General features: G+C 39.4%; 1 protein-coding gene across 1 annotated transcript in view; it reads right to left on the bottom strand.

Moving 5' to 3' along the window:
* Window positions 1-19,118: 19,118 nt before the first annotated feature.
* Window positions 19,119-23,288, bottom strand: part of LOC128691303 (lachesin) — a 242,900-nt gene continuing 238,730 nt past the window's right edge. The window contains exon 12 of the mRNA XM_070091662.1: window positions 19,119-20,143. Within this exon, the coding sequence (XP_069947763.1) occupies window positions 19,995-20,143 (149 nt within the window). The 3' untranslated portion in view covers window positions 19,119-19,994. The remainder of the gene's footprint in view (window positions 20,144-23,288) is intronic.

The raw sequence follows: 23,288 nt of genomic DNA, 5'->3' as shown, positions 1-23,288 counted from the left end.
GAGTTTCTAATTGCATTAACAAAATAATCGTTTATCATTATTTTGATCTGTTATTTATCCACTTTTATCTAAAATTTAAATTATATTTTGAAGATCAATTTTTATGACTCGCGAAATCATAAAAATACGACTGTAAACAACCCATTTTTATCATTATTTCCTAAATATTTAAGCATTTTTTTTCGAGTTCATTATGGCTTTCAATATTTAATTTTGGGGCCGTAATTAAGAACTTGCGGCAACGATCATGAAATATAACTGCGAAGCGAAAGCAATTGTTGAGGGCATTCTGAATCAAACTTGAGCTAGAAGAGTTATGCTCTGTGCTACAACCTGTTTGTGTGAGGCAGGATTTTCAGTGCTTATCGTCAAGGAGACTAAGTTCTTAAACTATTGACTGTCAGAGTATGACTTGTAGATGAATGGTTCAGAGAACCGACACGTTGATAAATTAGACACATGCGCAACTCTTGGGTAACTTTATTGAGGAAACGTTTCCTCATAAAGATGCCCAAGAGTTGCACATGTGCCTAATTTAACAACGTGTCGGTTCTCTGAACCATTGATCTACAATCCTGTCAGGCACTGCAACTTCTTGGGATCTTAATACTTGGGAATTCTTCGCTTGCCTAACCCTTGGGCACGACCTACTTCCACATTGAACAAATGTGACACCACCTACATCTGCTGCACCTCTTCTGCCTACAGTATATAAGCTACTTCTCGGCACATATGCTGTATTCTATTCAAGACTGATGGACTGACCACATCGACTCAAGGTTGAGGTACTGATTACCTCATTCTTCTCCTGTTCTTCACGATTCTCCTTTGTATGGACTGATGAAGCCACTGTGTGGCGAAACGTTTCCTCAATAAAGATACCCAAGAGTTGCGCATGTGTCTAATTTATCAGAGTATGGCTTACAATTTACCTTACCAACACACCACGATAAGAGAGCTTGTTCAAGAAGCCAGGGTTCTTAACAAGCTGCCACATGCAGTTTTTTTTTGGTTATTTTTTGTTCGAGATGCAACATTATTAATTTTCTCATATATATCTATGTTGTGGTATAAGTGATCTGTGTGAGGGTATGAGTCGCTGAGGTTTGGAGTTACGTTCAAGAAAGGTTTAGTACTGCTGTTTCCTAATGAGTTTAACGTTAAGTGCGCATATTTTGCAGTAGTCGAGGGTCCCTTATCATATGGTCTTCTTGGGTCTACCTGAAGCTGACAGCATCACTACCATGCGGACCACTGTGTTGGAGAGGAGTATCAGCTATTGAACAAATGCATGTGTCGCCCCACACCACCGTTGATTACATCTGAATTCCTTATATTGCCATCATTGCGTCTGCATTGTTGTAGTTCTCATTATGGTGAGCACTGGACTGTACACAGGCTTCTCTGGGTGATGTCCTTAACTTTCCTCTTTTGTTCTTGCTCTCTGGTCCATAACATGAAGGGGAAATTAATCTGTGTTGCCGCAGATGCACCTGCATTCGTTAAGACTAGGAGAGCTGGGGGTGTTAGGATAGCCAGTATAAACATAGGCTAGATAAACTGATACAAAAAAATACACACAGACGGTATTATGGGGAAAAAATATCAGCCTCTGAAGACAGATGTATATACCACTCTCCAGTCCTCTTCTCCCCTCCTTCTCCAGCACCTTCTTTCATCCCGTGTATGGGATAGGCCATGGAATAGAGACTCCAGCTTACTTCTAACGATACGAATGAAGCGCCCATAGTTGATGAGCCTTAACGGGATACTCAACAATATCCTCTTTACCCTAATGAAGTCACCCAGCTTAGTGTGATGTAAAAAGTTTAGAAAACCGACAAGATGAAGAATATGACACTTGTGCAACATATTGGAATCTTCAGTCCAATACAGAGAAAAACGAAGAAAGATGATTACCTCAAACTCTTTCTCCTCTACCTCCATTTTTCTCTGTAATGGACTGAAGAAGCCATTAGGTGGCGAAACGTTTCATCAGTAAAGATTCCCAGATGCTGCACAAGTGTCTCATTACTTATACAGATTATACATTATGTAAGAAAATCTGTGTGGTAGAATATAACAAGAAAACAGCAAGCTTTTCTTACCACCTCGGTAACTGTCACGTAGAATAGGGAAGCAGCACATCGTAGATGTATCCAGTGTTGCTAAAATATTAAACTCAGTCGTCTCACGGGGGTGGTAGGGTCTGTACGACCAGAACACTTGTTTAAGAGGTCAACAATCCACCTGCCAGCCATTTTGTTAATATAAAAACGTGTTTTACAGGTGTCTTGAACAACCTATTGTTCGGCAGATCGCACAGATTCTCCCTGTCGTCGAAATTTGCACCAAGTTATGAGTGTGATTTGAAGCAGATTACGAACATTATTCAAACTGCGATTAATGCAGTTGTTTGGAATATATTGCGTGAAATTTGTATTATGACAGCAAATTAGGTGTAATATCAGCAAATTGGTATCAATGCAGCAAATTTTTAAGATATCTGAAAATTAATGATAATGGTAGTGAATTAATAACGATCACAGCAACTTTTTTATTTATGCCGATAGCACAGGAAAACCACACGTTTTTAGTGTTTGTAAACTATAAAAAGTCACAAAACTGTGGCTGACGAAGTTTCGGTCCTTGCTGAACCCTTGTTAAGATATGCCTTTCGACTCGAATCCTCCACTTCTTCCCTTTATCGCTTCCTCTCCCTCTCTTGAAGACTCCCTCTTCCTCTCCCATCTTTCCCTCTCGCTTCCTCTCCCTACATCGTTAATGCTCCAGTACGACGTCATCAGTCTGGATAATAAAAATGGCTTATCTAGGGAAATAAGCCTCAATGGATTTTTTGGAACGGCTATCTTTAATAACATCATCATACATCACCAGTGTATGCCTTTGCTACTTAGAAAATGCATAATAATGATTTAAACCCCAGTAAACATCAATCAAGATGGAAATAATATGTCTCGTGGGATATATTAAGAGAGTGTCGAGGAGGCGTGAGGGATCTGCAAATGTCGAACCAGTTGTTGATGTGTTTTCCTGACAGTGTAACAATAATGTCCTGGTTGTTTGCTTGGAAGAGGCGCTACTTGTTTGTCCTGTTATCTGTCCTATGGAATTAATGTAAATAAGTAAGTAAATAAGTTTATTTAGATACAGGTACACATAAGTACGATTATCATACGTGTAAATTATCTAGGGCAACTCCCCCCCCCACACACACACACAAAATCTGATAGAGTGGCTTGATTCCACCGGTTACGTTGGTTGAATGCATCAACCTGTCATCAAGTGGGTTGTTCAGAATGTTGTTGTGTCTTCAATATCAATGACTGTTTCCGAAACCCGCGTTTATAAGCTATTTACAAAAATATGAAAACAGATATTGTTAATGAATAAGACGTTGGATATCTGCACTTACTCTTACCAAAGTATATTGTAATATATTACTAAGCAGGGATTTTCAAAGTAGGTTCCATGGAAGCTTAGGGTCACCCGAAACTTTGTTTAGGTTACGTGAGATCATTCGTGAGAGAGGAAAGAAAGATAGGATGATTTTACTATAAGATACAAGTACAGCACTTGGATATCTTAGTGGAAGAGACGTTTCGCGCACACAGCAGCGTTTTCAGTATGATACGAAAACATCATGATGAAGACTTGTGCAGAGGAGCTGGTAAAAGAAATTGTGAGTTGCAGTAGCTGTAAACATGGTTACAGGTGGGTGGGGCCCACTACTGGCAGGAGATCAGTCCCATAGCAACAGAAGATACCCTCTGTACCCCCTACAACAATGTCTACCCATGCTGTAACTCTCCACCTCTTCCATTGGTTCCACTGTATTAGTCTCCGTCATAATGATTATGTACCAGATATAAAAAAAAAAAACGTGCTGTGCATTGTTAACGTTTCTTCAGCAATTATAACCAGGTATTTCCTTTGATCTAATATACTTTCTTTGTTCCCTTTATTTTTTAATGAGTGATTAACATAACAGAAGGAAGTTTTGGCTGAGAGTCTTTGAGATTTTTAATGTAAAGGATGAGATAACAAGGATTCAGAACTGTCTGCAGAGAGATAGCAAGATATTTCTGCCTCCACAAAGTCACAGAAGGAAACGTGAGTGTCTCTTGTAAATACACAACTGTTGGTCAAACATTGCTCACTCTGGTATAGGTTATCAGTGCTGCTAGACTTAGTTCTTTTGGTTCGCGAGAATTTCGAATGTACTAATGTTATTAAACGTATTTTAAATGTGCATTGTCTTTCATTCTACGCAATTAGAAAAATAATGATGCGTGTGGAAAAAACGCGTGTATTTTCTGTCTAACTAGAGACTCGGGCGATTCTGAACTAGTTGGAAGTCCTTACATGCGTAAACAAACAGAGTACATGCGAGTTTTTCTACAGTACTGCAGTCCTGTTCTGTAATGATTAAGATATCTTCGCAAGTTTCTCTTCTCCTCTGTAGGAAGATCATCCTGAGTAATAGAGTCCTCACCTTTGCTCTAACGATGCTCTTGGAAGGTGATTACTGACCCTTTGGTGGAATGCAAGACGACATCCTTATTGTTCTGTTGAAGTTTCTGAACTTGGCCTGCCAGACTTATCATTTGGTGTGTGAAAAATCACTCTGTGTGATGGGATGTGACGGGGTTACATAGCTACCTGTCGTTCCCACTATGTATGTATAGTAATTGTTATAAAGAATAGGGTAACAGCAAGCGGCTAATGCATCCATTTTGTTTCATTAAAAAAGGTGTCGGCGATCATGAAACTGCGTCGTCGTACCGATACTAATGTTTTTGTGTCGTCGTACCGGTGCTAACGCCACTGCATCGTCGTGCCGACGCTAATATTTCTGTGTCGTCGTAATGGTGCTAATGACACTGCGTCGCCGTACCGAGGCTAATGCCACTGCATCGTCATATCGACGTTAATGTCACTGCGTCGTCGTATCAATAGCGCCGTAGCGCTACTGCCACGCTACCGTGATGCCATCATCAACTCAAAACATTTTTACGTCTGAGATACATTTTTCAGGTATCCACATCTCCCTCCTGCGGCGGCCCTTGTCAGGGAAGAGTGAAAACACAAGCGTTATAAACGACACTGTCTCTGAGGGACCCGTCCTAAACCAACCTCCATCCCTCCATCCATCCACTCTCCCTCTCACCTCCATCCCTCTCTCCCTCCCGCTTACCTACCCCAAGGGAAGGAACACTCTTCTCACCTGCCCTCCCCCAGGACACGACCCCTCCTAGCGCCCCATCCTTCCCTCCTTCCCTTAGGGTAATGACCAGGTAATTCTGCTAATGAGGGACTCCAGGGTTCTGAATATCCTTTTGTTCGCTGTCGTCTCTCTCTCTCTTCCTGGGTTACACTGGGCACAGGTTACGACCAATTATTAATCCTAATGACGGGAATGCATTAGGTGGGTCTCTGGACCCTCGTGATACAAGAAAGAACAGTTGAGGCTCTTCTCTCCACAGTGTGTTGTTCCTCTATTTCTTCTGTTCTACCCCTCCTCCTTGTGTTCTGTTCCTTGTGTTGTTCTTCTGGCTATGTTGTACTTTCCTCCTTGTGTTGTTCTTCTGCCTTTGTTGTTCTCCTCCTCCTTGTGCTGTGTTTTCCTGGCTGTGTTGTTCTTCTCGTTGTGTTGTTCTTCTCTTTTCCTGCATTACTCTAATCTTTATTGTTTTGCCTTCTCGTTTATTTGAGCTTCTACACTTTCTCTCTTCACTTTGTTGCTACACTTCTTCTCTTCTCTGTGTTGCTGCATTTTGTCTCTTCGCTGTGTTGCTACACTTCCTCTTTTCCCTATGTTACTACACTTGATCTGGCTCCATGCTGTTTGGAACACTTCCTCTCTTCGTTGTCCAGACCTTCTGTTCATTGTGTTCTCTTGGTAATGCTCTAAGAAGCTTAGCATCTCTCTTATCTCAGTATCTCACGAGAGAATTTTTTTGGGAGAACTAGAGTACCTCTCTCTTTCTCTCTAGAAAAACATTCAATCCTCTTAAGAGAACGCGCAATTTTAAACGACTTTCAGAAAAGACTTGTGCATCACACACTGCTTGCCTACATAGTCCTGTGTATCAAATAGGTTTTTACTCCCTGTAAAGTCTTGAATATACAGTGTATATTTTTCTTCATTACTCTAGTGTATACCCCGCTGTTTCCTCCATTATACTGTGCATCATATACTGTTTTCAAACACTAGTATATCTCATACTTTTTCCTACATTATTCTATGTATCACATTCTCTCTCCTTATAATTTTCTAGTTCTCTTTTTTCTGTTTCCCTATAGTACTCTAGTGAATATTAGGCTGTTTCACAAGTGTCATGTGTATATTACAATGTTTCTCTACATAACTAGTGTATTTCCCTGCATTTCCCCCATCACTATTATTTCTCACTCTTTTTTCGTTACATTACACTAGTGTGTCCAGTCTTATTTACCTATATTAGGATATTGTTTACCACGTTATTTCCCAGCAATACTCCCAGTGCTAAACTGACATTCACAGATCCCAAATTTAAGCTTTGAAACTTTAAAGGTAATCAGAAGAGACATTCTCTAATTATTACACTGAAACCAATGTTAAATTTTCCTAAGTAAAATTGGCAAAAAATAGGGTTTACGCATCCCAATTACTGTACAGACTTTCCTTTAAGCATATTTCATTTGCGCTTAAAGTCAACATATTGAGGGACTTTGGGATCTATTGATGAACGCACAAAAATCTAACACCTGTGAGCTAACACCTGCATAAGACACAGGAGCAGTGTATCAGCACCTGGAAGATGGTGATCCTTGTGAATGTTCCACGTCGTAACACACTCAATAACACGTCAAATATCACAACCAGTTGTAAACACAACCAGTTATAAACACAACCAGTTATAAACACAACCAGTTATAAACACAACCAGTTATAAACACAACCAGTTATAAACACAACCAGTTATAAACACAACCAGTTATAAACACAACCAGTTATAAACACAACCAGTTATAAACACAACCAGTTATAAACACAACCAGTTATAAACACAACCAGTTATAAACACAACCAGTTATAAACACAACCAGTTATAAACACAACCAGTTATAAACACAACCAGTTATAAACACAACCAGTTATAAACACAACCAGTTATAAACACAACCAGTTATAAACACAACCAGTTATAAACACAACCAGTTATAAACACAACCAGTTATAAACACAACCAGTTATAAACACAACCAGTTATAAACACAACCAGTTATAAACACAACCAGTTATAAACACAACCAGTTATAAACACAACCAGTTATAAACACAACCAGTTATAAACACAACCAGTTATAAACACAACCAGTTATAAACACAACCAGTTATAAACACAACCAGTTATAAACACAACCAGTTATAAACACAACCAGTTATAAACACAACCAGTTATAAACACAACCAGTTATAAACACAACCAGTTATAAACACAACCAGTTATAAACACAACCAGTTATAAACACAACCAGTTATAAACACAACCAGTTATAAACACAACCAGTTATAAACACAACCAGTTATAAACACAACCAGTTATAAACACAACCAGTTATAAACACAACCAGTTATAAACACAACCAGTTATAAACACAACCAGTTATAAACACAACCAGTTATAAACACAACCAGTTATAAACACAACCAGTTATAAACACAACCAGTTATAAACACAACCAGTTATAAACACAACCAGTTATAAACACAACCAGTTATAAACACAACCAGTTATAAACACAACCAATTATAAACACAACCAGTTATAAACACAACCAGTTATAAACACAACCAGTTATAAACACAACCAGTTATAAACACAACCAGTTATAAACACAACCAGTTATAAACACAACCAGTTATAAACACAACCAGTTATAAACACAACCAGTTATAAACACAACCAGTTATAAACACAACCAGTTATAAACACAACCAGTTATAAACACAACCAGTTATAAACACAACCAGTTATAAACACAACCAGTTATAAACACAACCAGTTATAAACACAACCAGTTATAAACACAACCAGTTATAAACACAACCAGTTATAAACACAACCAGTTATAAACACAACCAGTTATTAATAAAATGCCATTCAGAAAGTAATAATTAAAAATAGTGCTTATTATATTTTTTTATTTAAAAAATAAAAATTACATAAAAATGCATTTTATTCATTTTCCAGTTTTATATTTTTAATTAAGTTCACTTTAAAATTCTCTGCAAATCTACAAGATTTTGTTTTGCTTATCCTTTTTAAGAGGACAGTTACCTGGGTCCTGCCACAGGTGTCTGGGTCCTGCCACAGGTGTCTGGGTCCTGCCACAGGTGTCTGGGTCCTGCCACAGGTGTCTGGGTCCTGCCACAGGTGTCTGGGTCCTGCCACAGGTGTCTGGGTCCTGCCACAGGTGTCTGGGTCCTGCCACAGGTGTCTGGGTCCTGCCACAGGTGTCTGGGTCCTGCCACAGGTGTCTGGGTCCTGCCACAGGTGTCTGGGTCCTGCCACAGGTGTCTGGGTCCTGCCACAGGTGTCTGGGTCCTGCCACAGGTGTCTGGGTCCTGCCACAGGTGTCTGGGTCCTGCCACAGGTGTCTGGGTCCTGCCACAGGTGTCTGGGTCCTGCCACAGGTGTCTGGGTCCTGCCACAGGTGTCTGGGTCCTGCCACAGGTGTCTAGGTCCTGCCACAGGTGTCTGGATCCTGCCACAGGTGTCTGGGTCCTGCCACAGGTGTCTGGGTCCTGCCACAGGTGTCTGGGTCCTGCCACAGGTGTCTGGGTCCTGCCACAGGTGTCTGGGTCCTGCCACAGGTGTCTGGGTCCTGCCACAGGTGTCTGGGTCCTGCCACAGGTGTCTAGGTCCTGCCACAGGTGTGAGTGAATCCCTGGCTAAGATCTTGAAACTTAATTTTCCACATTAGCACCTACACGACCCAACAATAATCCACACCTTGCTCTTAGTGAGATATAGACACTAGTAGTTTAGTTTCTTCCTTTAAGTGTTGAAAGTTTGATGCCGGCCGGACGAGTCATTGTCCAGTTATCGCACCCCTCATGGACGGTTCATCTGAGCTGGTGAGGGGCTTTTAATTCAAGAAAATTGATCTGACCTCTTCTTGGATCGAACCTGATCCCTCCCATTCCCCCAGGTACTCGATAATCCCTACAGGTTTACTATTACTACTACTGCTAACAACAACAATGTTATTACCAAAAAAATGTAAAAATTTGTTCAACAAAACTACCTAACTTCGAGGAGAAAAAAAAAAAAAAAGGACCATTGCTGTAAGTTGGAAACCGACCAGAAAAGTCATTCCCTAGTTATCGTGCTGAAGTTAGTAACACTAATTTGTTAATCTATGTTAGAGAATTAGAATGTTTATATCTACACTGAGCCAACCTACATATTCAGTTTTTTATATATATATATATATATATATATATATATATATATATATATATATATATATATATATATATATATATATATATATATATATATATATATATATATATATATATATATATATATATATATATATATATATATATATATATATATATATATATATATATATGTCGTGCCGAATAGGCAGAACTTGCGATCTTGGCTTAAATAGCAACGTTCATCTTGGCATATAGGACAAGTGAAAATTTGTGTATGCAATAATTTCGCCAAAATCATTCTTTACCTAACGAAAAATATATTTCACTGTGTTTGTTTAGTATTAAATTATTGTAAACAAATTTAAAATATATTTAGTTGGGTTAGGCTAAAATAAATTGCGCTTGTTATAATAAGGTTAGGTAAGTTTTCTAAGTTCCTTTCGGTACAAAATTATAAATTTTCACATCAACATTAATGAAAAATATATATCTTTAAACGCATAAGAGAAAATTTTAGAAAGGACTTAATTTTAAATGAGTTCTTGCTAATTGACCAGTTTTACATATTCGGCACGAAATTATATATATATATATATATATATATATATATATATATATATATATATATATATAGATATATATATATATATATATATATACATTCGATGATTCAGTATATATAACATGGCATGTACAAGTCTTCCTTTCAGCAAACACAACAATCGTAGCGTTATTAGCAGTTCTAGTAAATTGGTTAGGTTGCATCAACTCAGCCTGAATATAAACAAATCCTGTCCTTGAGATGCGTTAAGTATTAGTTAAGGATTTAAACTGTTTGTATTATGCATATCCTAATTATTTCACAGAAAAAAGCCTCTTTTTTTTAAATAAATATGTCAAACTGTCACCTATAAACTCAAGTAACAATCTTACCTTCTATGCTAGTTGTACTTCTTGATAAACTATACACACGTGCAACACTTGACGAAGCGTTTCGCTACTCAGTGGCTTCATCAGTCCATTGTAAAGAAGAGTAATCAGTCCCTCAGAAGGGGCAATCAGTCCCTCAGCCTACAGTCAATATGCTGCAGTTAAACAGTCATCGGAGCTGTTACATTTGTATTGGACTAATGAAGCCACTGTTTGGCGAAACGTTTCCTCAGTAAAGATATCCAAGTGTTGCACATGTGTCTAATTTATCAACTTGTCGTTTCTCTGAACCACTGATCTACAAGTTATATCTGTGCTGAGAGTCTGAACCCGATCAGAGAAGAATTTTCAGTCTATGGGGTGGAAGTTAAATCAGAAATGGCTAAATAAAATTAACAAATAGGGCACCAACCCATGCTAATAGTTACATAAGCCCTTACTTTCGCCAACGTTGAAAATTTGAAGCCGATCGGATAAGGCGTGTTCAGGTTATAAATGAAAACGTCGAGTGAAGGAAAGCTCTCAAGGGTATATGACCGGCTTTACATAAAGAACTACAGAAATTTATAATATTTAAAACCTCGCTAAACTCGTAAAATTTGTAGTTGCTACAAAAGAGGTGAGATTTCAAGGTTTTGTGGTTTTCTCTTCTCATATTCTTTTTTAATTTTTCTACAAGCCTCTAAAAACATTATTTTTGTAGAAAATTTAAATTTACATACGTCCTGTAAGGTAACAGAAGGACAGCTGAGAAGAGGAAGGAGGGAGGGGGGTGTAAAAATTGTCAAATTGGCACCAACAATGTTTATCAACACTCCGAAGCTTCGTCAGTGTAAGATACGTCAAGAGTTGAAGGTTTGACGTCAATTATCAGATCGACGTCACAAATAACAAAAAAGGCACAATGCCGTGACTGGAACGATACACAAATAACCCGCACAGAAAAGAGAGAAGCTTACGACGACGTCGACGACGTTTCGATCCGACTTGGACCATTGACAAAGTCACACTGTGTGACGTCATAAAAGCAAGTATTTAAGCGTTATTTAATAAACTCAACAAATTGGCAGCTACAGTGTCTTTCAGTAAAATATTGTGCATTTGTTTTTTTTAGACTCTTAATTTGCTTTACTACATCGTTTCTTATTTTTATTTGCATTACTAGTGACACTGTTGTTTTATTCTCTTTATTACTCTTAATATTAAGCTTTATTTACCTTTTGTGTTCATACAAACTCACTCATATCTTATTATCCAATATTTTTATTATTAAGTATAATAATCCTTATCTTCATGTAAACACTGACCCTGACATTATTATTATTATTATTATTATTATTATTATTATTATTATTATTATTATTATTATTATTATTATTATTATTATCATCATCATTATCAAAACACAAGGATCATATATGTTAATTAAAAGGACGCTAGTACAACTAATGTGGCATTTTATTGTGGCAATGTTTCACTCTCCAGGAACCTTATCAAACCGTAACAGCTTGATAAAGCTCCTGGGGAGCGAAACGTTGCCACAGTAAAATGTCACATTAGTTGCACTTGTGGCCTTTTATCTAGCATACTGTCGGTAATTTTACCAACATTAATTCAAGTTAACCTGAAGTTAATATCTTATATGATATTATTATTATAATCATGGGGGAGCGCTAAACCAGTAGGGATTATACAGCGCCTGTGGAGGGAAGGGGATGGAAGGCATTCAGGCTTAATTAGTTCAGGGAACTGGATCTGTACTCCAGTTCCCTAGATCAAGAGCCCCTGCTATTTACTGTATCTATCATTCAAGACCCCTTGAGGAGTCTTAAATATTAGATACAGCAACTAGCAGTTTGTTGACCACGCTTGTAATTACTATACAGTAAACACTGTTAAAAGTGCCCTTAAGTAACTGTTCAAGTAACTTCAGTTATAACGATGGGTCACTAAGCAAACATACTGATAATGTTACATAACTGCATGAATCACTAATCAGTAAGACACATTTACAACACTAGGGTATCAAATCACAGAACGGGTAGGACTTGAACCCATGGCGGGTATTACGACCACAGGTGTAGTCTAGTGGCCTGCGCACCTGTTTGCAGCAGTATAACTAAGGTAGAAATGAGGAACGAGCAAAAGGCAACAGAGAGTAAATACTTATATATTTTTTCTTCACCACAAGCAACATTCAAGTATATGTATAATATTTACAGAGGATATATACACAGAAAGGCAATTTGCAATGAAGAGACACTGTAAGAACGGTCTTTGACCAGACTCAGAGATAAGTCTTCCGATGTGGATTGACGAGTGTACCACATCGCTTCACAACTTAGGTGGGCTTCCTTGTCATTAACTGGCTGAACCAAGGTGGTAGCATAACGAGGGAGGGGCCCCTCTCGTTATACTCTTAGCACCTGGTTCACTGTGTGACACGTACTCTTAGCATGCCACAGCAGGCGACTCCTGAACCTCACAGGCCAGTGCACTAACCACTGAGCCAGCTGGCTCTAATAAGATTTGTTCTGCGATTTGTTGGAAGTTTGAAGCCGATCAGAACAAGAGTTCTCAAGTTACCCCATGGAAACATTGAAACAGATTCGAGGAAGGAGAAGTTGGAAGAGTATGAGAAGAAAAAGAAGAAGAATAAGAAGAAGCAGAAGAAGAAGCAGAAGAAGAAGAGAAGAAGAAGAAGAAGAAGAAGAAGAAGAAGAAGAAGAAGAAGAAGAAGAAGAAGAAGAAGAAGAAGAAAAAAAAAGAGGAGGGGGAGGAGAAGAAGAAAAAGAATAGGAAGAAGACGTATAAGAAGAAAATAATAATAATATTAAGAAACAAATAATCCAATATTAAGTACAATCACCATCAGAGACGGAGGGTCGAACCTCCACCACTCCATGCAATGAATAACCCCCACGGGTTTAGCACATGATGAAATGAAGTAAAAATAACACAAAGGAGTCAATTAAACAAAGAGCAAAAGTATTTATAAGTTTATTTATCTGAAACATAAACGACAGGAATATCTGAACATTAAATTTATGAACAATATTATACAAATGAAGAGAACACGCCAGATTTTTATTTGCATTAACTCTCAGCCTATTTACAAACTAAGGGGGTACAAGATTAGGCGTATATGCGCCTAGGCGGGCGAAACAGAGCCTGGGCGGGCGTAACAGCGCCAGAATTGGCTTAGCAGGGCCTGGACAGACAACCTCAACTCTGCGGTGAAAACCATTCTAAGATATTATTGTTAAAGGTTCCTATTTACAAGGAGAGCGTCTGCAGGAGCAATAGTAGGACCTTGGCAACACTGTAGCTAAATAACTCTAAACGGAGTGACGAGACGAGAACTACAGTCTCTGTTGTTGTGGTCATCACAGTGACGAGACGAGAACTAGTCTCTGTTGTTGTGGTCATCACAGTGACGAGACGAGAACTACAGTCTCTGTTGTTGTGGTCATCACAGTGACGAGACGAGAACTACAGTCTCTGTTGTTGTGGTCATCACAGTGACGAGACGAGAACTACAGTCTCTGTTGTTGTGGTCATCACAGTGACGAGACGAGAACTACAGTCTCTGTTGTTGTGGTCATCACAATGACGAGACGAGAACTACAGTCTCTGTTGTTGTGGTCATCACAGTGACGAGACGAGAACTACAGTCTCTGTTGTTGTGGTCATCACAGTGACGAGACGAGAACTACAGTCTCTGTTGTTGTGGTCATCACAGTGACGAGACGAGAACTACAGTCTCTGTTGTTGTGGTCATCACAGTGACGAGACGAGAACTACAATCTCTGCTGTTGTCATGGTGCTCATTACAGAGATGAAAGCTATAGTATTTGTGTTGTTGTGGTGGTCATCATAGTGGTGATTATCGTGTTATTATGGTTGTCATCGTGAAAAAAAAGAAGAGGGAGGAGAGGGAGCAAGGAGAGTGAGCTCTAGTTCTTGATTCTTGGATTTACCTTATGTAATCCCCAGCTGGTTGTTATGTATGACTTTTTTTTCCAGGTGCTACACCACTTCCCTTATTTACCGTCTCAGTGAATACCTGAAGTTCACTCCTGCACTTCTGTTCCTTTACTTAAATACTGGAACGAGTTATTCTAGTTTCTAGCTTTTGACTCACGACATCGTAATGACACGATTGCAAACAAACCATACCACGGGTGGGGTTTGAACCGCGACGGTCTGGAGTTTTGAGACTCTCTGACCGCAGGTTCAAACCCCACCCGTGGTATTTTTTTTTCTAGCTTTTCGTCTTCATGGAGTTGTTAAAGATTTCATCCAGAGGGTTACACATTATCTCAGATCCCCATTTTTCCGGATCCCATTGCTCTTCATGAGTCAGAGTTGTCTAGCAGCGTACTGAGTTCCTCTTGCTGCTGCTATCCAGCATCGTTCTCTCCTCCTCTGAGAACACTTCTTTGAAACACTCGTTTAGATCCTCACAGACATCATTTTGATTACCTGTCAGCTCTCCTCTTCTTCTGTTATCACTTATTTTTTTTCACTGTCACCTTCAGTCTGGTGTAGCTGTAAAGGAGTCAGCATTGACTTCACTTTTGCTGCCATGCAATTCTCCAACTGTTACTCCGTGACACGTGTCTTCTTACCTTCTCATATTCATTTTTGGCTTTCCAACTCTTCTCTGTTAACTTCTGTTCACTCTTTCCTGTATCTCTGCCATACTCTCGTTCTGTGTGTCATAGCCATTCAACATTTATGGTTGCTTCAAGGACTCATTTATCTGCTTCTTATCCTCTCGGGTAAGAATTTGTCTTCTGTTGCTTTATACTTTCCTCCTAGATGTTCCAATATCATTTTCATTGTCTTTCCTTCCAGGTTCCCTTTCCAATGGATAGCATTCAGAAATTCTCTCCTCCATATATGGTTCCCATTTTCGAAGACTGGTTTAATTCACTCTCCCTCTTAGCTCCTTTCCAGGTTATTTCTACCCCGTGATCATAGCTTAGGACTGTGGGCTCACACGCTCCCAGTGGGGGCTCGTATTTCGTCTTATATATATCTATATATATATATATATATATATATATATATATATATATATATATATATATATATATATATATATATATATATATATGATTCGCTAGCTGGAATTTTGGGTCCCAAGACCAAGGTCTTCCGTTGGCTTACTTATCCATCTAGTAAAAAGTTAAAGAACACATAATGCAATATCTTATCAATATCTTATCAATATCTTATCAATATGGTGCCTCACTTACAGGAAACTAGATCAATTATTGAAATACCTGGTCCAGTATCACCGGTTCATCTCCCAGTCTGTTTTTTTTTTTTAGAGCTTAAGTCTTCCGTAATAAGTAATTTTGCTTTGACTTGGCCCAGTGAGACATGTTTGATGATGGTTCCTCCGTCACTGCTAGTCTCTAGGGCCTGTTGCCCACATTCCTGGCTTAATCTCTGCTGTTAGGTGGAGGATTACAGCCTCTCTCTCTCTTGGTTGCCACAGTCGTGATGGCACCAACTATGAGTAATGTTGAAAACGGTATAAAATACCGACAAGTTGATGAGCAAGACACATGTTCAGCAGTTGGGTATTTTTATTTTTGAAACATTTCAACTATACAGTAGACATCTTCAGTCAAATACAGAGGCAGCAGGTGCAGTAGCGAAGTAAAGATAATTTAATCAGTTCATTACCCTTGGAAAAATAGTATTTGAGGTGGTCAGTCCCTAAACTCTTCTCCAGGCTGAGGGACTGACCCCCTCAAATACTGTTTACCCAACGCTGATGGACTGATTACATCATCTGTACTTCGCTACTACACCTGCTGTCTCTCTGACTGAAGAATTTTACTGTGTAAGCGAAAAGTTTCAACAATAAAGACTTCCAACGGTTGCACGTGTCTTATTCATCAACTACGAGATACTTATCCTCACTGCTTCCTCTCTTTCTTTGCTTGAAACCCCACAGGTTTCTCGCTCGGTTTTAATTCTTTATTCCATTTTCATTTTTCTCCCTATTGACAGTATTGAATGATATTTTGTGTTAATTTGTCTCAAAGGTGATGTCTGGCACTGCCTGCTTGTTAAAGGTGATGTCTGGCACTGCCTGCTTGTTAAAGATAATGTCTGGCACTGCCTGCTTGTTAAAGATAATGTCTGGCACTGCCTGCTTGTTAAAGGTGATGTCTGGCACTGCCTGCTTGTTAAAGATAAATTCTGGCACTGCCTGCTTGTTAAAGATAATGTCTGGCACTGCCTGCTTGTTAAAGATGATGTCTGGCACTGCCTGCTTGTTAAAGATGATGTCTGGCACTGCCTGCTTGTTAAAGATGATGTCTGGCACTGTCTGCTTGTTAAAGATAATGTCTGGCACTGCCTGCTTGTTAAAGATGATGTCTGGCACTGCCTGCTTGTTAAAGATAATGTCTGGCACTGCCTGCTTGTTAAAGATGATGTCTGGCACTGCCTGCTTGTTAAAGATAATGTCTGGCACTGCCTGCTTGTCTCATGATGTCTGGCACTGCCTGTTGGCCTCACATATCTTGTCTGGCACTTCCTGTTCGTCCCGTATATGATGTCTGGCACTTCCTATTCGTCCCTTACATGATGTCTGGCACTTCCTGTTCGTCCCTTACATGATGTCTGGCCCTTCCTGTTCGTCCCTTATATGAAGTCTGGCACTTCCTGATCGTCCCTTATATGATGTCTGGCACTTCCTGTTCGTCCCTTATATGATGTCTGGCACTTCCTGTTCGTCCCTTACATGATGTCTGGCACTTCCTGTTCGTCCCTTACATGATGTCTGGCACTTCCTGTTCGTCCCTTACATGATGTCTGGCACTTCCTGTTCGTCCCTTATATGATGTCTGGCACTTCCTGTTCGTCCCTTATATGATGTCTGGCACTTCCTGATCGTCCCTTATATGATGTCTGGCACTTCCTGTTCGTCCCTTATAAGATGTCTGGCACTTCCTGATCGTCCCTTATATGATGTCTGGCACTTCCTGTTCGTCCCTTATAAGATGTCTGGGACTTCCTGTTCGTCCCTTATATGATGTCTGGCACTTCCTGATCGTCCCTTATATGATGTCTGGCACTTCCTGTTCGTCCCTTATAAGATGTCTGGCACTTCCTGATCGTCCCTTATATGATGTCTGGCACTTCCTGTTCGTCCCTTATAAGATGTCTGGCACTTCCTGTTCGTCCCTTATATGATGTCTGGCACTTCCTGATCGTCCCTTATATGATGTCTGGCACTTCCTGATCGTCCCTTATAAGATGTCTGGCACTTCCTGATCGTCCCTTATATGATGTCTGGCACTTCCTGTTCGTCCCTTATATGATGTCTGGCACTTCCTGTTCGTCCCCTATATGATGTCTGGCACTTCGTGTTCGTCCCTTATATGATGTCTGGGACTTCCTGTTCGTCCCTTATAGATGTCTGGCACTTCCTGATCGTCCCTTATATGATGTCTGGCACTTCCTGTTCGTCCCTTATAAGATGTCTGGCACTTCCTGATCGTCCCTTATATGATGTCTGGCACTTCCTGTTCGTCCCTTATATGATGTCTGGCACTTCCTGTTCGTCCCTTATATGATGTCTGGCACTTCCTGTTCGTCCCTTATATGATGTCTGGGACTTCCTATTCGTCCCTTATATGATGTCTGGCACTTCCTGTTCGTCCCTTATATGATGTCTGGCACTTCCTGTTCGTCCCTTATATGATGTCTGGCACTTCCTGTTCGTCCCTTATATGATGTCTGGCACTTCCTGTTCGTCCCTTATATGATGTCTGGCACTTCCTGTTCGTCCCTTATATGATGTCTGGCACTTCATTTTTGTCTAATATACGGTTTTTCTTTTTTTGCGCTGCCTCTTCATTTCACAGTTTCTCTTTGTGATTCATTCTGAATTAGTGAACTTGACAGTGAGACTTTTTTTCCTTATGTTGTAATGCTATCCTTACTTACGTTTAGTACTGTCGCTACTTGCTCTTCTGTTGTGGGAGTGTGTTGGTGTTGTGATGTGTGGGTGTGGGGGCGTTGTGGGAGTGTTGTGTGGGGGTGTTGTGGGAGTGTTGTGTGGGGGTGTTGTGGGAGTGTTGTGTGGGGGTGTTGTGGGAGTGTTGTGTGGGGGTGTTGTGGGAGTGTTGTGTGGGGGTGTTGTGGGAGTGTTGTGTGGGGGTATTGTGGGGGTGTTGTGGGAGTGTTGTGTGGGGGTGTTGTGGGAGTGTTGTGTGGGGGTGTTGTGGGAGGGTTGTGTGGGTGTTTTGTGGTAGTGTTGTGTGTGTTGTGGGAGTGTTGTGTGGGGGTGTTGTGGGAGCGTTGTGTTGTTGTGGGAGTGTTGTGTGGGGGTGTTGTGGGAGTGTTGTGTTGTTGTGTGAGTGTTGTGTGGGGGTGTTGTGGGAGTGTTGTGTGGGGGTGTTGTGGGAGTGTTGTGGGGGTGTTGTGGAGTGGGTGCATGATGATGGAAATATAAATACATATGTAGTATAATGTGATCCTTTATTGACTACGTTTCGCCCACACAGTGGGCTTTTTCATGTCACAAACAGAACTGTTTGTGACTTGAAAAAGCCCACTGTGTAGGCGAAACGTAGTCAATAAAGGATCACATTATACTGCATATGTGTTTATATTTCCATTTTGTCGGTATTTTATACCATTTATTTCCACAGCGCATGATGATGTTGTGGTGTGGAGGAGCGTGGGTGTGGGGGTGTTGTGGGGGTGTTGTGGGGGTGTTGTGGGGGTGTTGTGGGGGTGTTGTGGTGTGCGTTGCTGTTGTGGAGGAGTGTGGGTGTGGGGGTGTTGTGGGGGGTGTTGTGTGGGTATTGTGTGGGTGTTATGGTATGGAGGTGGTTCTATTCCTGTGGGAGATGGTTTGAGTGAGCCCATCTTTTGAGGGTGGAGGTTATTACTTTCCCGTTTGTGTATGAGAAGTGGAATAGTTAAGTTGTGGTAAGTTGGAGTGGTGTGGGATAGGTAGTGAGATAAGCGGAAAGACGTGAAATGGAACAGCAATAGACGGATGGCTAGGAGGAAAAGAAAGAAAAGGGTGTATGGCCTGGAAAAAGGAAATAGGAAGAAAAGTGATGGGGATGGGGGAGGCTTATATTCATTAGTGATGTGTGTTTGTATGAGTGAGTGAGCGCGTGGTTTGAGTGCATGAGAGTGAGCTTTCGAGGAATGTGCAGTATCGAGCTTTGAATAACCCTATGATGCCATTGGTCTTTCACTTTCACAATCCTTCTTCTCCCCTCATCCCCCTTCTAACAGGATGATGACCACTTCTGTACAACTGTGATGGTACTCTCTCCATCATTAATGCTGGTGGCTTTATGACTATATATCATACTTACCACCACCACTATTAAATCCACTACTACACACCATTACCTACTTCACAATCGCCGACTCCTTGTTACCACAATTACACCACCTTCTCCACCAATGATATTAGCTTCACCACTACCACCGTCACCACCTACTTAAACACTCTCGTCACTACACCAGTCTTCACTCTTCATTAAACTCAATATAACGTGAGAGAGCATTGTAAGTGAATTTTTCAAAGAACACTCAAAATACCGCCCAATCATGTGCGTCCATAAACAGCTAACTGGAAAGCCCAAACACCAATCACATTGAAGATTAATCTGAGGCTGGTGTGCAAGTGGAGGCTGCAGGGGGAGTTGCTGGTGTTGTCGTAATTTGACCGACCCAGATTCGAATGGATGAAAATATCTGAAAACGAAATAAAAAAATTTTCTCAGAGTATTTATTGCAAAATGGAAAGTTGGAAAAACAAGGACAAACATGCAGTATAACGCGATACTTTACCGACAACGTTTCGCCCACATAGTGGGAGAGGGATTATCAAATTACAGCCACAAAGGAAAATTATTTGTTATTAAAAGTCTGAAGCTATAAAAACGTTAAAAAACGTTATTTAATTAGTCATTAATTAAGTCTGAAACAAATGAAAATGAGATAATCATTATATACTGCAAACTCTTACCAACCTACTTTTTAAATGAAGATTTTTTTTGATAACCTCAATACACACACACAAATTATTAAGCTCTAATGGATCATAAAACTCTGTGTTAATTTGCATTAAATATTAAATGAAGAGTTAGGATGTCCACCAAAATAATTCGACAGAAGTGTTAAAGTAATAGAAGAAAATTAAATAATTGTTACATTCTTAAGAAATTATTCTTGATACTGATGTTAGTTATTATTGTAAATGATATATTTAATACATTAATTTTTAAAGGAGTGGACCTGTAAACCAGTGGAAGGTCTCGATCAGATCACTGAAACCTCCAGTGGCGGGTCGTCTTATAACTAAGACCCGCATCAGGAAATACTTGTCCTGTTTCCTGACGAATCTTATTTTACCTAACCTAACCTAATCTAACCTAACCTAACTTAACCTAACCTAACCTAACCTAACCTAATTTAACCTAACCTAACCTAACCTAACCTAACTTAACCTAACCTAACCTGACATAACCTAACCTAACCTAACCTAACCTATCCCAACCTAACCTAACCAAACCTGACATAACCTAACCTAACCTAACCTAACCTAACCTAACCTAACCTAACCTAACCTAACCTGACCTGACCTGATCTGACCTAACGTAACCTAACCTAACCTGACCTGACCAACTCTAACTTAACCTGACATAACCTAACCTAACCTAACATAACCTAACCTGACCTGACCTAACCTGACCTGACATAACCTAACCTAACCACACCTGACATAACCTAACCTAACCTGACCTGACCAAATCTAACTTAACCTGACATAACCTAACCTAACCTAACCTAACCTGACATGACCTGACCTGACCTAACCTAACCACACCTGACCTGTTCTAACCTAACCTAACCCATCAATAAGGGTAAAGGAAAACTTCGGCCCAGATATCAAAAACCAGAAGAGCAAATTTTCCAGCTCTCACTTTCTCCCGAGATTAAAGATACTGAATTTGTATAGAATTTTTATGGAGATATATGGTATAAAAAACTTACACGGTGGAAAAGTAGATACAAGTGCTTCATAATGCGACGTTTCGCCCACACATTGGCATTTACCAAGTCAAAAACGGATCTGTTTGTGACTTGATAAAGTCCAGTGTGTGAGCGAAACGTTGTCAATAAAGGATAGTATTGTACTGACTTTGTGTCTATTTTTCCAGAGTTAAGTTGCATCACTGCTGACTTGTAGCTGAGTAGGTAATAACATGAGTTAACCAGACCATGGTAGAGATGGTAGGTGATGGTAGGTGATGGTAGCAGATACCCACAAGAGGGTTATATATATATATATATATATATATATATATATATATATATATATATATATATATATATATATATATATATATATATATATATATATATATATATATATATATATGTATATATATATATATATATATATATATATATATATATATATATATATATATATGCATATATATATATATATATATATATATATATATATATATATATATATATATATATATATATATATATATATATACATATATATATATATATATATATATATATATATATATATATATATATATATATATATATATATATATATATATATATATATATATATATATATATATATATATATATATAATAAATCTTTGCTGACAACGCTTCACCCAGACTCTCACCTATTTATGACTTGATAAAACAGATGATCGTGACTCGATACGGGTCACTGAGAAGGCGAAACGTCGTTAATTAAGATCATTTATGTCCCATGACAAGTATTTTCTGAAGCAGAGTTGTGCTCGGTGTGTCCGTCTTCAGTGGACAGATTACCATTTTGTTAATATGTTTCTTTGAGGAGAATTATCGCTATATTCAGAAGTTTTCTAATAAATATGTCCTAGTGTTTGCTTACGTGTCTTTTTTTTAAACCATATTCAGGGGGAAACGCTAAAATCGCAAGGGTAATACAGCGCCTGGTGTATGGGAAGGTAATTACGTTTGATCAAGATCTCTTTCGCCAGCATCAAGGCGCCTTATTTCGTCAGCATCAAGGCACCTTATTTCGCCAGCATCAAGGCGCCTTATTTCGTCAGCATCAAGGCACCTTATTTCGCCAGCATCAAGGCACCTTATTTCGCCAGCATCAAGGCACCTTATTTCGCCAGCATCAAGGCACCTTATTTCGCCAGCATCAAGGCACCTTATTTCGCCAGCATCAAGGCACCTTATTTCGCCAGCATCAAGGCACCTTATTTGAAGGCTGGGAAATATTTTCTGGTATCCTCTCATTTTTATTTGTTCTCTCTGTCTCTTCCGGGATGCCTTGATGACTGTGAGGATTCCTTCATGACTGTGAGGATTCCTTCATGACTGTGAGGATTCCTTCATGACTGTGAGGATTCCTTCATGACTGTGAGGATTCCTTCATGACTGTGAGGATTCCTTCATGACTGTGAGGATTCCTTCATGACTGTGAGGATTCCTTCATGACTGTGAGGATTCCTTCATGACTGTGAGGATTCCTTCATGACTGTGAGGATTCCTTCATGACTGTGAGGATTCCTTCATGAGTGTGAGGATTCCTTCATGACTGTGAAAGATTTTTGATCTAATAAATTAGAGGTAATCTCCTTTTGCTTCATTTCTGATTTCTTTCTATAACCCCGGCTCTGTTTGGTATCTTCGTATTAAGGAGGTTCCAATAATAATAATAATAATAACAATAATAATAATAATAATAATAATAATATAATTTTTAATAAAACATCGGCCGTCTCCCACCAAGGCAGGGTGGCTCGAAAAAGCAAAACTTTCATCATCATTCACTCCATCACTGTCTTGCCCGACACCGTACTTC

This window comes from Cherax quadricarinatus, chromosome 36 (assembly GCF_038502225.1).
Source record: "Cherax quadricarinatus isolate ZL_2023a chromosome 36, ASM3850222v1, whole genome shotgun sequence".
Taxonomy (NCBI): domain Eukaryota; kingdom Metazoa; phylum Arthropoda; class Malacostraca; order Decapoda; family Parastacidae; genus Cherax; species Cherax quadricarinatus.
This window is presented reverse-complemented; position numbering and strand designations above follow the sequence as displayed.